Below are 17,217 nucleotides of genomic sequence, written 5' to 3'. Positions count from 1 at the left end.
ATGGGGCCCCAGGCAGAGCACAGTGGTCCCAGGCAGAGCACAGGTGCCCCAGGCAGCCTATGGGGCCCCAGGCAGAGCACAGTGGCCCCAGGCAGAACATGGGGCCCCAGGCAGAGCACAGAGGCCCCAGGCAGAGCACAGGGGCCCCAGGCAGCATATGGGGCCCCAGGCAGAGCACAGTGGTCCCAGGTAAAGCACAGGGGCCCCAGGCAGCATATGGGGCCCCAGGCAGAGCACAGTGGCCCCAGGCAGAGCACAGGGGCCCCAGGCAGAACATGAGGCCCCAGGCAGAGCACAGGGGCCCCAGGCAGAGCACAGGGGCCCCAGGCAGCATATGGGGCCCCAGGCAGAGCACAGGGGCCCCAGGCAGCATATGGGGCCCCAGGCAGAGCACAGCGATATTTTGGACCACTGTGCGGTGTTTCAGACCCCCTGTGTGATGTCTGGGGCCCTGTTCTTTAGTATATTAAAGATTAAAGTAACGTATATTAAAGTATATTATAGATCAAATTTGACACGTTTATGAGCACCATTGAGTGATATACTCAAGAATGACATAATTTTTCAACATTTTATGGTTTCAAACTGTAAACACTCAGAGTTTTTTTTACTTCAACCAGAAAACCTTAACAGTTCATAAAAAACTTGACTGTTCAGGATATGATAAAAGTCATAGTATTCTGAATCTTTAACTTATAAAGATACCTTTACATGGGGTAATTATTGGTTCCAGAGAGGCTTTTGGCCGATAATCGTACACATGGCTGGTGACAGGACAATACAATATAAACGTTCAAAGGTAAACACTGATAACATTAAAATCTAATATATAATTGCCTAGAATACTACTTCCGGCAATTTGTGCCAACTTCCGTGGCTTTGTCCGGAGATAATGTCCGGAGATAAGTGACGTCACCAGCGTCCTACACCCGCTCAGGGTGGACAAAGATATATGCCTTCGTGGTGCGCTGCACTTTTCTGATTGGTTGCCGCCTGCTGCGAGCGACCAATCAGAAATGTGCCGTACTGTCAAGAATTGTCAAGAGCTGGTGAGTGCAGCCATTTTTTGTTCTTTCTTACTATTATTTATTAATTATTATTAATTATTAATTGTATTATTCTTGTCAAGGTGACAATTGGCGCCCAACGTGGGGCCGTGGCCAGCGATCCGAGACTCTCTGGACCCATGCCTGGATGTCTGTGGATGATACCCGTAGTGGCTGACCTCGAGGACTGATCACCCTCTGCACGCGGTAAGTGGCGATCATATACACTGTATGTGTCACACTTGCTAGTGTCTCAGCCGTTATTGGTTTGTCTGTGGTCTCTTTTTGGGTCTGGAGAGTGACCGGTCGAGTGGTGAGATCGAATGTGATCCTGTGCCACGCTCTGAACCAGCAACTGAGAGACTCGCATCCTGTGCGACCTCTGTACACCACACCTCCTTTACCGGTCATTGTACTCCATTCAATCATCCTACCCGTGACTATTGCCTAGTAGTGAAGTGGAGTGAAAAATTGTGCAAGTTGTAGATTGTGGGGCAGCTTAGAGGAAGGGATAGGAGACGCAGCCTCTGTGATATTGTACCAGCTAGGTAATTAAGACGTCCCGAGCAGGGACCACCTGTATTTCTGTGGAGGGCTCTCACTAGGAGACCGCCTCCCGACTGTTTAGAATATCGTAGCAGGATAGTCTGTTAATCGTTGGTGTTCAAGTTAGGGACAGAAAATCTTTTTCTAATACGTTGAGCGAGTTTCCGTATTGTGGGACACCACCGTTGATATCGCTGCTAGTGGTTTTACTGCAGAAAATCACAGTATTCTGTGAGTCATGTTGCGTCTCTTAAAGCAGAAGAAATCAGTGCCCCACAAGTTAGATGAGGATGCTGTGGAAGTCAGGGCAATAGTTCAGTCACGAGAGGGCAAGAAGGCAGTCAAGAATGTTGAGAGATTGTATAAGCATGTAGGATTGCCCTCGTCAGGGAGACTACAGCCGGCTATGTGGAATAATCTCATAGAGAACAAACGAGGCATGTTGAAAGATAAAGGATTGTTAGAACAAGCACAAGCTCATCTGCGAGTTGCGCGAGGCTTGAAGAATGAAGGATGGAAAGAAGTCGATGGGGAGGGTGGATCAGATAATGCGGAGCCCGTGTTTGGTTATAAAATGCCTTTGAACTGTGATCTTACAGATTGTAAAATGGCCGCCGTGCCACTGGTGATGAAAATGCAGTCCCAAACACCACCCTATAATGGCGATGGGCCAAACTCTCCAGAAGCGTGGGTGTGTCCTGCTTGTGGCGTGCAGTATCCAAACTGGGTGGAAATCTGCCGTGTGTGTGGGGCGGGCCGTCCTCAGGGGTCCGCCCAGATCATGGGAGGAAGTGGGGCATGCCACACTTCCTCCAGCAGCCATCTTGGTGCACCTGGAATTCCTCCCCAGCCACTATGTCCGCTGGTAACACTTTCCGGCGAGTACTATCAGGGACCACCACTTCCTGAGAAACCCCCAGCACCGACTGATGCTGCCTCCACCTCCAATGTTCCCGTATCCACTTCAGTCTCGGGGTCTGGTCTCCCAGTGCAACCCACTGTGATATTTGTAAACACGCCAGGTCAGGGTCCCTTTACCCTCGAAGCTCTGACCGGCAGTGCAGCTTTCCAGTCCGTAATACGTAAGAGACGCCAAGCTATCGGAGATGATGAAGAATCAGAAGACCTGGACAACCAGGCCGCCACAATTCCCCCTGCCCTGCCAATGCTATTAGGTCCATTCGAATCCCCCCGGCCTGGAAGGAGCCCACTACCTACCCCTCTCAACAAATCTTCTAAGCTGCCCCATGACCCCGAAATCTGGTTCCCCTGTCATTCACGTTATTACATCACACCTCAGGGCTCCCAGGTTCTCTTCTCAGTGGGCTATGGGGACATACTTACACACCAGGTGGGAGCCATAGTGAACCCAGCTAATTCTGCCCTGTCACATAGAGGTGGTTTGGCCCAACAGATAGCTAAAAAGGGGGGCCCATCCATAGCCCAAGAGTGTCAGGCCTACCTTGTCAATTATGGCCCCTTGCATCCAGGAGATGCTATGACTACCCAGGGAGGGAATTTGCCCTGTAATATAGTGCTACACACTGCAGGCCCTATATACGACAACAGGACACCCGAACACTGCCGTACAATGTTGCAGACTGCCCTGCAGACAGTGGTCATTCTTGCAGGACGGCTAGGGAGAGATACACTTCCTCGTAGAACTTTGGCTGTACCATTGATATCTTCAGGACTCTTTGGATACCCACTGGGCCCCTGTATGAAGGAACATGTTGAAGTCATCAAGAATTGCCTCCAATCAACCCCAAATCTAGACTTACAAGAAGTCAGAATCGTCTGTTACCACGAGTCTGGATTAGAGGGCATCATGCCCTTGGTAGCTGAATACATGGTGCCACTGATGCATACGGGTATAAAGCCTCTGGATGAGATAACACCCACAGCACCCCCAACTGCCCCGGAGGGCGAGGTAGTGACACATGACGAAGAAGAAGAACTGAAGCTGAAGTACAAACCCTTCACTCCGGTACAGATTGATGCTATTGTCAGCAAGTTATGTGACCCAGACAAATTTCCCATGCAGTATGTGAGGAGACTGGAGCAGATTAGGAGCATCTACGGGGCTACATGGTCTGATCTATCAGGTATTACCTCTATCAGAGCCTCCGAATATTTCCTCCCCACCATTATGAAGGAACTGGATCCCACTAAAGCAGGACCTCTCAATAAGTTCAAGTCTGGAAAGGAGTTTATTGCTCAACTCACAAAGTGGGCCCAGGATCGTCTCTGTGACGAAGCAGGATCAATACAGGATATACGACAAGAATCTGGAAAAGCTGTGGAGAAATATGCTGCCAGACTAACTATGCAGTTTGAAGATTTGGGTTATTCAACCCATGTGAAGACGCAGGCAGCCTTGTTGGTCCGTGCTTTTATTGATGGTCTGGAAGATCCACTGAAGGATAAGGTCATGAAGCTTCGTCCCGAATTACCTGATGGTCCCCTAAAACAGGCCCTTACTGTTGTGAAGAGTTATCAGAAATTGCTTCAAAGGGAAGAGAAAGAAGCAGAAAAAGAAGCAGCGAAAGAAGCAGAGAAGGAAGCACAGAAGGACAAAGGCAAGAAGAAACCAGCCATGTATATGGCAGAAGTCTCAGAAGTACCTGTTATGGTGTATCAGGCTCAGGATCGATATGGACCACCACCCTTGAGGTTGAGAGGGCCCGAAGGCCGGAATTACAGGGACAGACCAGTTCGTGATGACCAGGGGAGGCCTCTGTGTTGGGAGTGTGCCAGCCCTGGTCACATGAGAAGAAGTTGTCCTCGCAGGGGGTACCCTCAGAGATCTCCTCCTCCTCCACACTCATGAAGTTCAGGCCAACCGGTGCCCACTTTTCCCGCCACCTGTACTTCTTCATCTTGCGGTGCAGTGACCCTGGAAGTGGACAGCCAACCTCTCAAGTTCTTAGTGGACACTGGGGTGGCCACCTCTGTTATCTCTTCATCTCAGCTGCCTCCTACGATTTCCCTGTCTTCAGATTTCCTTACGTGTATTGGAGTTGAAGGCCAACAAACCTCATCACCACTCACTGTTCCTGTCTCAGCTGGCCCTTTCTCTGGTGTCTTTGCCAAATTTCTGGTGTCTGAAACCTGCCCTGTCAACCTTCTAGGAGCTGATCTCCTTCAAAGGCTTCATGCTACCATCACCTTCGGTGATCAAGGGATGGAACTGCAGTTACAGGACCCTGCCTCACAACAAGGCGCTGAGGATCGCTGTGTCCTTAAAGCTTTCCCTCTGATGATGATGACTCTGCAAACGACACCTTCCCCGGATTTGCCCAATGTACCTACCGCTCTGTGGTCAACTGGACCTGAAGATGTGGGTCTGCTCAAAGTGCCTCCAGTAAAAGTACACCTCAAACCTGGGCATCCGTACCCCAGACTACCTCAGTATCCACTTAAGGCTGTCCAAGAGCAGAGCCTTGGAGTTCAGATTACCTCCCTCCTGCGGTCTGGAGTGCTAATCAGATGTGTTTCACCCTGCAACACGCCCCTGTTTCCGGTAAAGAAAAAGACAGCTCCTGGAGACCCTCCGAGATACAGACTCGTACAGGACCTCAGAGCAGTCAATTCAGCCACCATCTTGGAAACTCCTGTGGTACCCAACCCCAACACCTTGCTTTCCCAAGTGCCTACTTCAGCAACACTCTTCACCGTCATTGACCTGGCTAATGCTTTCTTCAGTGTCCCGCTTCATGAAGACTCACAGTTCTTATTTGCTTTCACGTTTCAAGGATCTCAGCTAACCTGGACCAGGACACCTCAAGGTGCCCAGAACTCCCCTAACCAGTTCACTCATGCTATGAAGATGACCCTGGATCCGTGGGTGTTACAGAATCTTCATGTCACGCTTCTCCAGTATGTTGATGACCTACTCCTCTGTGGAACTGAAGAGAATCTGTTTGCTGCTTCTGAGTCCTTACTCCTCTTCCTCCACTCTGCTAACTGCAAAGTCTCAAAGGCCAAGGTCCAGTGGTGCAAAGAGAAAGTTGTCTTCCTCGGACACTGTATCTCTCAAGGCTCGAGACACCTCACCGAGGACAGAAAACATGCCATCGAGGACATCCCTTATCCGAAGACGTACTCTGCTATGCAGTCTTTTCTAGGACTCATTACCTACTGCAGACAGTGGATTCCGGATGCTTCAAGACTCATGCAACCCTTGTATGACTGTCTTAAAACTGGAGGACCAGATTGGGAACATGCTGAAAATCCGTATATCTATGCTCAGCAAAAGGACTGTTTTGAGACTCTCAAGGAAGCTGTTGTCAGTGCCCCTGCTCTGGGTCTCCCTGACTACACTCAGCCGTTCCACCTCTTTGTTTCAGAGTCTGAAGGATATGCCTCTGGTGTGCTAGCACAGAAACATGTTGATCGTTTCCGTCCTCTGGCATACTACTCAGCCAGACTAGACCCTGTTGCCAGAACTGCTCCATCCTGTCTCAAGGCTGTACATGCGGCCCATGTTCTCCTGGACAAGTCTGCTGACATAGCCCTTGGTCATGACTTGGTCATTCAAGCTGGACATGATCTCTCTGCTGTCCTTCAACAAACATCTCCTAAGCATCTGACGAGCCAAAAACATCTCAGGCTTCAGTGCTCTCTACTTCTGCCTTCCAACATCACTTTCCAGAAATGTACTACTATCAACCCAGCCACTTTGCTTCCACATTCTAGGGGGGAGTTACCTGAATGGTATAAGGACTTACCAGACTGGAGATCACCTGGTGACCCACATGACTGTGTAAAAGCACTGGAGCAAGAAATTTCTGCACCACAGAATGTGGTAACTCAGGAACTCCTCAACCCTGATTTGCAACTATGGACTGATGGATCCCGATTTGCAGACTCTTATGGCAAGTTCCACACTGGATATGCTGTCACCACTGACACAGAAGTCCTTCTGGCTGAAGCTCTACCACCTCACCTGTCAGCACAGGAAGCCAAACTTGTGGCCCTACAACAAGCATGTTATCTAGCAGAAGGGAAAACGGCCAATGTCTACACTGACTCAAGATACGGCTATGGAATCTGTCACGATTTCGGATTCCTATGGAAATCCCGAGGGTTCATTACGGCTACAGGAACCCCTGTTAAACATGCACTAAGGATTAAAGCCCTGATGAAGGCACTAGAGCTCCCCGCACAGATTGCGGTGATCAAGGTCAAAGCTCATGGGAAAGTCAATTCGAAGGAAACTAGAGGAAACCATTTAGCAGACCAAGCTGCCAAAGCTGCTGCCATAAAGAATGTCTCAGCAAAGTGGGAAGAAGAAGAAACAGCACCAGAAAAACCCTGTTGGGAAGACACTGCTACACCCGTGATGCCTGTGCTTACCAGAGCACAAACAAAGGAACAAGCAACCAAAGAAGCTACCCAAGCCGAAGAAGAACGAGACTTTGAGAAGTCTGAAGCCCGAAGAAAGAAGAAGAAGTTGATAGAAGACATGGAAATGGAATACCCTGCCACCGGATCTGGCTGGAAGCCAGCTCGACCACCTGAAGAAAGATTGTGGGAAGAACAAAAGTTGACTTCTAGAGAAGAAAAGAGACAGTGGGAAGCTGCAGGAGCCATTCATGGGAATCGTAGTTCGGCCGGACAATACGAATTTCCTAGACTCTATAAGGTGGATGGGAGACCCTGTCTACCCAAAAGAATGTATCCAGCCGTCGCAGCATGGGCTCATGGATCAACTCATCGAGGAAAGAACCAAGCACTAGCCTGTATCAAGAAGCTTTACTGGGCCCCAGGAATCTCTACCACTGTCACAGCTTACTCAAGAGCCTGCCCAGTCTGTGCCATTTGTAACCCAACAGCCACCGCCAAGGTTCCACTTCAGCATCTTGCCAAACCAGATTACCCTTGGCAGAGAATTCAGGTTGATCATATTCAAATGCCCAAGTCAGGAAAGTATGAGTATGTCCTAGTGGCTGTGGATATGTTCTCAGGATGGCCTGAAGCCTACCCAGTGACCAATATGACTGCCAAAACTACAGCTAAGAAGCTCATCACTGAAATTTCGTGCAGATTTGGAATACCCGAAGTTGTTGAATCAGATCAAGGCCCAGCCTTCACTGCCAATGTCTACGAGGAATTGTGGCACATGTTAGGGACAGATTTGGGTCTACACACCCCTTATCACCCCTCCAGTTCAGCCAAAGTTGAGAGAATGAACTCCACAATTAAGACACAATTGCTTAAAATGAGCCAGGACCACCCACTCCCATGGCCAGATTTGCTCCCTGTGGTCTTATACCATATCAGACACACCCCACAGGGAAAACACGGCCTGACTCCCTTTGAGATTCTTTTCGGTGCTCCACCTAAAATAGGAGATATTAGGCCTCAAGAGTTGTCTGAGACAAATGATAAAGTTGTACAATTTGTGATTGCATTGTCTAAGGAACTGTCTACACCCATTCTACAGTTTCTGCTTCTCTTCCAGAATCCACAGGTGACGTGGTCCATGACTTTGTGCCAGGAGACCTGGTGTATGTGAAAAAGTTTGTGCGCAGAGATTGTCTCCAGCCAAGATTTGAAGGACCCCACACGGTGATCCTGGTCACCCCCACTGCAGTAAAACTTGAAGGAAAGAGCACCTGGATTCACGCTTCACACTGCAAAAGAGACCGAACCAGTGTTTAATCACAGAAGTGACTGAAGGGAAATGTTGCTGTTGTTTTTGACCTTGGGACTGGGGGCCATCCTCGCCCCTACCTCTTCGGCCCCTGTTGTAAATAAGAATTCTGGCCCCACTATTCTCTGGGTAAATCTGACAGCCCCGGTGAATATCTGGCGATTTGATTTCTGTGATGTAGTCAAGTGCCTTGAGACTGAACGGATAGTAGGGGGAACTATCCAGTTTTATATGTGTGTTACCAGACAATACAATGATAATTGTCATTATTGGACAGATGCTGCCTGGAGTACAGGGAAAGATTGGGGATATAAACCTAGCGAAGCCATGTTCCCTAAGGATAGGACGGGTAGGAGTCTTCGTGAGAGAATGCATCTAACAGCCCTTCTGCAACCACTTAGGGGCTGTAAATGGGGTAAAAGTTGTCACCCCCTCCTCCTGAATCTTGAAAACGCCCAATCTGCTGATCTGCAGACATTTGTATTGGGAAGAAATTATAATTATGTATTTAGTGCCGGACCCCATGCGTATTTAGGCCATATACAGCTCCAGGATATTAGCTCTAGACCAACCAAGGCCCCTGTTACCAGTATACCTAAAACAGGCCCAAGTGAGCGTTTGCAAAGTGTAGTTAATGAAGTGATACCCATTCCAGGTCTCAGGTGGCAAGAGGTTTTCTCCATAGAAACACAAACAGCCCCAAGGAAAAACCTATGGTTAGAGTGGGTAAGATACAATGTAAAAGTCCAGAACATCTCTGTAGGATGTATTGCTTGTGCTGCTGCGAATACACATCTCTACACACATGCATTGCTTTTCCCTGATGACAACATCACTGCCTGTGTTATGAATCTGTTGAAAGGTTTGAAGCCTACTGATTGCCCAGACTATGTCCCACTAATTCATGAGAAACCCAAACTAAAGGTTCCAGGAGAAGTAACTGTATTAGCTGACAATTACACCTGCTACAATTCCTATAACACTACAGGTACACCAGTAGGGATCTTCGAGACAGGTTTCTGCAGGGAGAACAGTTCTTTAGCTACTGACTTGCTAATCAAACATACACATTATATGTACGACATTTATTGGTTATGTGGGGATGGTAAGCTCCGTCCTAGGTTGCCTAATGCCTGGATAGGCCAATGCACCCTTGTTAAACTAGCCATGCAGTTCAAGATTTTACCCTGGGATCCAAAGATACCTGATGAACCTACCAGAAAGAGGAGAAGTCTCGATCAGCTCCACATGAGTTATGAAGAAGATCCACTAGTATATATTGATGCCATTGGAGTGCCAAGGGGGGTACCGGACCAGTTTAAAGCCCAGAACCAGATTTATGCCGGCTTTGCTTCTATAATCCCACAGGTGCAGATTAATAAAAATGTTGAATGGATCAATTACATATATTACAGTGAACAAAGGTTTGTCAATTTTAGCCAAGATGCCTTCCAGGGTATAGTTGAAGAATTGGGCCCTAACACTAGAATGACTCTTCAAAACCGACTAGCCCTTGATATGATTTTAGCTGAGAAAGGAGGAGTTTGTGGGATGGTGGGAGAGGAGTGTTGTACCTATATCCCTCAGAACACTGGAGTGAATGGAAAAACCATGATAGCCCTTAAAAAGATAACTGGGTTAGCAGCAGAATTGAAAACTAATGCCGGAGTAGACACATCCTTCTTTTCCAGTTGGTTGGGTGGGCTCAAGGGATTCTTTCAACAGGCCTGTCTGGTACTGATTGCCCTCCTTGTAATTGGATCGATAATTCTTTGTTGTGTTATTCCCTTGTACAAAAAGGTCATTGTCAAAGCAACTCCGACTGGTACCTTCCTCAATCAAGAAGTAGACCCACCAGAGTACAATGGTACTGATCCAGGGGAAATCCCTAAGTATATTCCTCTCAAGAGAGTAGACAAAACCCCCCATTCTCAGATGATGCTAAGAGATTTAGTTTAGGGACAGTGGGAGAACTCCATGTGAGGTTAGTGAAGGGTTCAGCTGCCTGGAGGCCTCTCGCTAGGGGAGAGTTTCTGAGGTGTCTGGATGAAGAAATCCACCTCCCCTTTTCCCATCACATGGACAGTCTCGAAGGATCCTTCTTTAAGGGAAAAACTTAGTGTTTAGGGGGGATTGTCAAGGTGAAAATGTATTTTCTTATATACTTTTTATACTTTTATATAACTTTATACTCTTTTTGTACTGCTATACTTTTATACTGTGAAACAATAAGTTTTTCCTATCTGTTAGTTAATGCAAATGTAATTGTATTTAAAGATGGCCGCCAGAGCTTAGTTTCGTTTTAGGTTTTAGTGTCCGAAGCCTAAGATTCATTTCCTCAGAAACGAAACTAAAGGAATGAGCAGAAGAGGAGGAATTCACCAGGAGACGTTCGACGAATCAGAGAGACTAAGCACTAGATGTATGCTGCTTAAACCCCACCCATTGCATTCCCTTTTTAGTACTATGTATTGGAAAATAAAACACAGTTGTTGCTCGGCTACCCACTGAGCTGAACGCCAGAGCATCAGCAAAGATTGAATCAGCTACGTGTCTGAATCATTTCTTTTTCGGTACCAGATGTTCTGCGCTCACATTACAATTTGGAATGACTGGTGAATGAGGATTAATTGTCGTTACGACCCCGACATTCTTACATTTGAATAAATAAAGTATATATGGATTCTAGACTCCCGATTCTTTAGAATCGGGCTGCCATCTAGTAACTACTATAATACTGCCCCTATGTACAAGCTCCTGGGAGCTAACAGTCTCTTGGAGTGCACCACCTTAGGCCAGTCTCACACGTCCAGATAATTCCGGTACCGGAAAAATCGGTACCGGAATTATCCGTGTCCGTGTGCCCATGCGTTTCTGTGGCACATCAGTGTGGCACATGTGCGGCACACGTGTGCCGCCCGTGTGCCGACTGGGTACCACACGCACCATGCAGGAAACAGCGCTACAGTAAGCGCTGTCCCCCCCCACGTGGTGCTGAAGCCGCCATTCATATCTTCTCTGCAGCAGCGTTTGCTGTAGAGAAGATATGAATAATCCTTTTTTTTTTTGTTTCTGGTGTTTAACATAAAGATCCCTGTTCCCACCCCCCTCCCACCCTCTCTGCGCCCGCCGCTGTTATTAAAATACTAACCCGGCTCCCTCGCAGTGTCCTGTCCTGGCCGCACCTTCTACTGTATGAGGGGTCACGTGGGGCCGCCGATTACAGTCATGAATATGCGGCTCCACCTCCCATAGGGGTGGAGCCGCATATTCATTTCTGTAATGGGCGGCCCCACGTTACCGCATACAGGAGAAGCTGCGGCCAGGACAGGACACTGCGAGGGAGGCGGGTGAGTATTTTAATAACAGCGGGCGGGCACACAGGGGGTGGGAGGGGGGTGGGGACAGGGATCTTTATGTTAAACACCAGAAACAAAAAAAAAAGGATTATTCATATCTTCTCTACAGCAAATGCTGCTGCAGAGAAGATATGAATGGCAGCTTTAGCACCATGTGGGGGGGACAGCGCTTACTGTAGCGCTGTCTCCTGCACGGCACACGGACTGCACACGGACAACGTCCGTGTGCGGTACGTGTTTTACATGGACCCATTGACTTTAATGGGTCCGTGTAATCCGTGCGCTCCCACGAACACTGACATGTCTCCGTGTTTGGCACACGGAGACACGGTCCGCAAAAAATCAATGACATCTGCACAGATGCATTGATTTCAATGTGTCTACGTGTGTCAGTGGCTCCGGTATGTGAGGAAACTGTCACCTCACGTACCGGAGCCACTGACTTGTGAAACCGGTCTTAGTCCTAGTGCCTGTTCTTATTGCCTGACAGTACTGTGGCAATCCTTTCCCCAGCCGGGGTCCTTTCTGTCCCAGACGGGGACACACGTCCTACCACAGGCAGACCTGCCCGGGCTCTGCTCGGAAGCAGGAACTTCCTGCTCCTTACACACTGGCTAGACCGGCCCCTTTTATTAACTCTTTCTATCCCTACTCTAACAATAAAACTGAGGGAATATACAAATTAGTGAGCTGTGCTTAAGAAGGGGCTAGTCCAAGGTTAAAATGGGGCAAAGTTCCGGGTTAAAGAAGTCAGTCCTTACAGCAGCTGCATGCACAATTCCTGATAGCCAACCCTCATAGGGTTTTCAGGCCCATGATCCAGCAGGGGGTGCGCAAACGTGCGCAAATAAACTGGGAGGAGGGGGAAAAAACAAACACAGTTCTTTATCCGCGACCATGATGGCCACTCCTTAGGTTTACGCTCATTGCCCTTAAGAGACGCGGAACTTATCTAGATGTGTGGTGAGAACTTTGAACCCCCAAGTGTTTCACTAAAGTATATAATGCCCGGTCTTGAAAATATAAAAATCCTATTTTTTTCCCACAAAAATGATCTTTTAGTCCCCAATTTTTAATTTTTCTGATGGTAACAGGAGAAATTAGACCCCAAAGGTTGTTATCCAATTTGTCCTGAGTAGACTGACAACCCAAATGTGGAAGAAAACTACTGTTTGGGCACACATCGGGGTTTGTAAGAAGTAGTAATGTTTTGGAATGCAGACTTTGATGGAATGGTCTGCAGGCGTCATGTTCCGTTTGCAGAGCCCCCGATGTGCCTAAACAGTAGAAAAAAACACAAGTGACATCATTTTGGAAACTAGACCCCCTAAGGAACTTATCTAGATGTGCCCCCTATTTGGAACTAATCTACTGTTTCCTGTAAATCTAAGTAAATTAGTAGTGAATGGAGGTGTGGTACAATTTGAAGCAATTATTTCAGCCTCCTGATTGCTAGCTGAGCCTTGTAGCTCTACACTAGTCTGGAGAACGGTTCCCCCACTGCGACCTGGTCCCTCCACCCAATTACTTTCAGCGTGGATTCGAGCCCTATGGGTGGATTCCTCACTGCCCATGCCCCTGAGGACCCCTTCTTCCTCTTTCACTCTCTGGAACCTCTCTCTCTCTGTCCCCTGGTGCTGGGACGAGCTCCTCACTGCTCAAGTCCCCAGCTCCAACTGTCTAACTCCCTAACTAACTCCTCCCTCGTTTCAATGACAAATCTACTCTCTCCACCCACACCCTCAACCTAGTTCCCTACAGGCCTATAGAGGTCTAGTTTTGGAAGCTAGTGTGTGCGTACTGGGTAGTGTCCCCTCCTTACCGGAGAGCAGAGTACCACACCTCTGGCTGAGGTGCAGTACCTCTGTGGCAACTGGACCCTCAGGGGTGCCACACAAGCTCTAGTCCTGAGCCTGTTCCACACAACGTAGATGGAGGCTGTTTGAGACATCCAACATCTGCCTTTAACAACAGCAGCCAGATCAGACAGATCAAACACCGATTGCTGCTGTTAACCCAGTAAATAATTATGTCAATCACTAACATCGGCATTTGAAATGCGCAAGCCTGCCCTTGTGTCTGCTCTGGGCTCCCACCAGCCGACCGACAGCTTGCCAATGCACTGCCATGACTGCCAGAGGCCCGTTGATGCAATTTAGGTACTCCTGTGAAGCCCATCGAGTGGCTGATTAGGACTAGAAACTACAATAATATATAGGGACTAAAAAATAGTCAAGGGTAAAAAAAAATTCAAAAACATACAAAAAAAAATAACAAAAACTTAAATTATCCACCCTTTGCTCCAGTGAGTAATAAAAATACACATATTTTATATCACTGCATCTGTAAAGTTCGTATATTTCGAAATACAAAATTGTTTCACTCATTTAATAAATGTTGTAAAGAAAAAAAATTGTAATGCCAAAATTTCCATTTTTTTGTCACCTCATCACATTAAAAATGCTATAAAAAGCAATCAAAACATAACATATATCCCAAAAAGATACCAGCGAAATTTACCTCTTGATATTCAAAAAAGCAACCTTCACATGGCTCCATCGAAGGAAGAATAAAAAAGCAATCAGTGTAAAAATAAAGTTATGGCTTTTGGAAAAATCAAAAGAGCAAAAACAAATATTTGCTTCATTTTTCAGGGGTTAAACACCACCGGTTAAAGGTTTTGTGCCATAGTACTAATTTTTACACTTCTTACCTTTGCCATGTTTGACTGCCACACCCAATATTTTTTTAACCTGTGCAGTGTCTGTGACTGCCGTAACCATTACTGCTGTATTTTCTGCATCAAACAAGAAAAGTCCCAGTCTTTAGACTTCAATCTTCATCCTTGAACTTTAGTCTTAAGGTTTTAATTCTTTTTTTCGGCAAAGAGATAAATTATTTAAAAGTCTGAGATGTCACCTGGAGAGTTCTGGGACCACAAACATTAACCAAGTGACGCAATGCCAGAAGACGTCTTTTCGAAGAGAGGTTGGCTCCTCTGAAGAACTTGCCCAAAAAATGATGAGAGAAGAAAAGGAAGTTCCAAAGCCTAAGCCTACTGTTGTATCACCTGGTACACCCATAATGGAACATATTAATGTAGTATTCATCGAATACATAGATGCTAAAAAATCAACTAATGGTGGATGGTTTATGCGTAACACTTCAAAAGTATGAATTGGAAGTGAAAGAGAACATTCAAGAAATACTAGGACCTCCCATGGGCTTTAAGCCTCATTCATATGTGAGAGAAACATGATTCAAGTATCGCATATATGATGCTGTCAAGTTTGGGCCAGGAGGACTGTGAACAGTCCGTGCATCGTGGTCCATGCTTCACGGACATCGGAATGAGTCTTTAGCCACTAACCAGGTGGACCAAGACAAGAGTAAAACTGTAGAAATTGGCCATGCCTACTTTGAAACTGAGAAGAAACGCTTTCCTATACTACATGTCCCTGGTCACAATTATCTTTTGTGCCAAATATGTTTGGGGGAGCAGGACAGGCAGATTTGGATATCTCTGCTAGAGAAGAATTTGAAATAAGATTTAAGAAATGGGGACAGATATTACAGCATGTCATGTTAGCAATAACGGATGATGGAAAGTATTTATTAGGTCCTATTAATAAAATGGATGATTCAACAGTAAACTGAAAAAAACGATAAATACAGTCATGGCCAAAAGTGTTGAGACTGATGCCAGTTTTGGTTTTCCCAAAGTTTACTGCTTCAGTGCTTTTAGACCTTAGTCAGCTGTTTATTTACTAGAGTACGATTATAAGCATTTCATAAGTTTTTACATTTCTTTGACAAATATATTAAGTTTATGCAATAACTAAATACTTAGTGTTGATCATTATTTTTCAAGCCTTCTGCAATCTGCCCTGGCAGTTGAACATAAATTTCAATGTTTTGCCCACCGAGTCACTTAGTAATCTCTTATGCCTGGTGACATGGTGTCCATCATGCTGTAAAAAGCATTGTTTATCATTAAATTGCTGAATTGTTGGGAGAAGTTGTCGTTGGAGGATCTTTAGATCCCATTATTTATTCATGGCAGGGTTCTTTGGCAAAATTTTAAGCGAGCACTCCCTTTGATGAAAAGCAACCCTATAGATAAATGGTCTCATAAAGCTTTACTGCTCTCACCAGACTCATAGTAGTGCTCACCTTTTCTTCTCCAAAAAATCATCTTCCAGATGTCTCAAAAAAGAGTCTAAAGGCCAATCCCTGTACTTCCCTCAGAATGTCAATCCATTATTGATATTTTTCTTGGAGAGAAATGGCTTCTTTCATGCTGATCTTCACACCAGGCTAGCCTCCAAAAACCTTAACCAAAAGCTGTCATCTAACTGCTAACTGTGCAGACAGATGCATAGACACCTCCCTGCTGCCCCTCTAGAGCAAGTTCTGCTCTAGTGTTCAACCGATCACATAACTGAATCCTCTGAAGGAGGCAGTCCAGGAACTTCCTGAATTTTCTTGACTGCCCTGAAGTCTTCATCACAGAAAGTGAACCTCTCTCATTGAAGTTATTGATCATCCGTTAAATGGTTGATTTTTGGGCAATATTACAATTAGCAATGTCTTTGCCTGTGAAGCCCTTTTGATGCAAAGCAATGATGACTGCAGGTGTTTCTTTGGAGGTAACCTGGGATAGCAGACTATGACAAGCACCAACCACCTTTTAAAGAAACCAGTCATCTTTTATCACTTTGCCATGTTGGTTGGATAATATCAGCTGCCTTTTCCATGTGAACACTTCATCTTGAATTTTGAAGAACTTAGCTTACTCTCCAGTGAAGTAGAGATTGAGCTTCTAGTACTTGGTGAAATTCCGAAACTCAGACACAAAGAAATACAAGAAGATGAAATTATTCCAGTAACTATGTAGAAAAGAAGTCAAAATTTACATATTACCTCAGACTCATGTTGGTACAAGTGTGTTACTGGCAGGCCTCCTACCTCCCCAATGAGTGATAGCATCACCAACTCTGCCAGTGCTTCCACTGCAAGTAGCCAAAGTAGCAGCACCAGCTGTTCGCCAATCTGATGTAAATCAGAAAATGGAGAAGCACTGCGTGAGCAACCAGGTTCAGTCGTACCTGGACTGTGTCCTTAGGCAGATACTCTGAGCCCTGACCCCATGGACTTCTCTGTCAATGGCAGGGACTGACCCAATTTGCCATTAATATGCTGTCTTGTTCAGCCCCCAGTTTACTATAAGAGAAGGTATTCAACATGGCTTGTGGCATCATCACGCTGAAGAACACAAGACTGCCCACCACAATTGTGAATAAGATTACATTTGTGAAAATAAATCACAGATGGATTCACGCCTCGTGACAATTAATAGATCAGCCATTGCTGATAGTGGGAACTGTACATTTATCACCTACCCAAAAGATACCAATACTGTTGCCTGAATGTTCTACCAATGCTGTTTCCTGAATGCTACTGCTCCTTCACAGCCAAACATTTTCTGCCAGTCCATCATGTTCCATACTGTACTGCTGTTGATACCACTGTCACTAAAGAGCTGCATATCTCATGCCTGTCCATTATATTCCTTCATGTACTCCTGCCACTACACACATGTGGTGTG

General features: G+C 46.3%; 1 protein-coding gene across 1 annotated transcript; it reads left to right on the top strand.

Moving 5' to 3' along the window:
• The first annotated feature begins 1,136 nt into the window (after nt 1–1,136).
• Nucleotides 1,137–16,506, top strand: LOC143797805 (uncharacterized). The gene is made up of 3 exons (XM_077281088.1): nt 1,137–1,253; nt 8,059–10,075; nt 16,394–16,506. Exons 2-3 carry the CDS (start codon nt 8,281–8,283, stop codon nt 16,504–16,506), a joined length of 1,908 nt encoding a protein of 635 aa, XP_077137203.1. The 5' UTR covers nt 1,137–1,253; nt 8,059–8,280.
• The last annotated feature ends 711 nt before the right edge of the window (nt 16,507–17,217 follow it).

Source organism: Ranitomeya variabilis, chromosome 1 (assembly GCF_051348905.1).
Source record: "Ranitomeya variabilis isolate aRanVar5 chromosome 1, aRanVar5.hap1, whole genome shotgun sequence".
Lineage (NCBI taxonomy): Eukaryota > Metazoa > Chordata > Amphibia > Anura > Dendrobatidae > Ranitomeya > Ranitomeya variabilis.
Note: the sequence above shows the minus strand (reverse complement) of the source record. Positions and strands in the feature narration are given on the sequence as shown.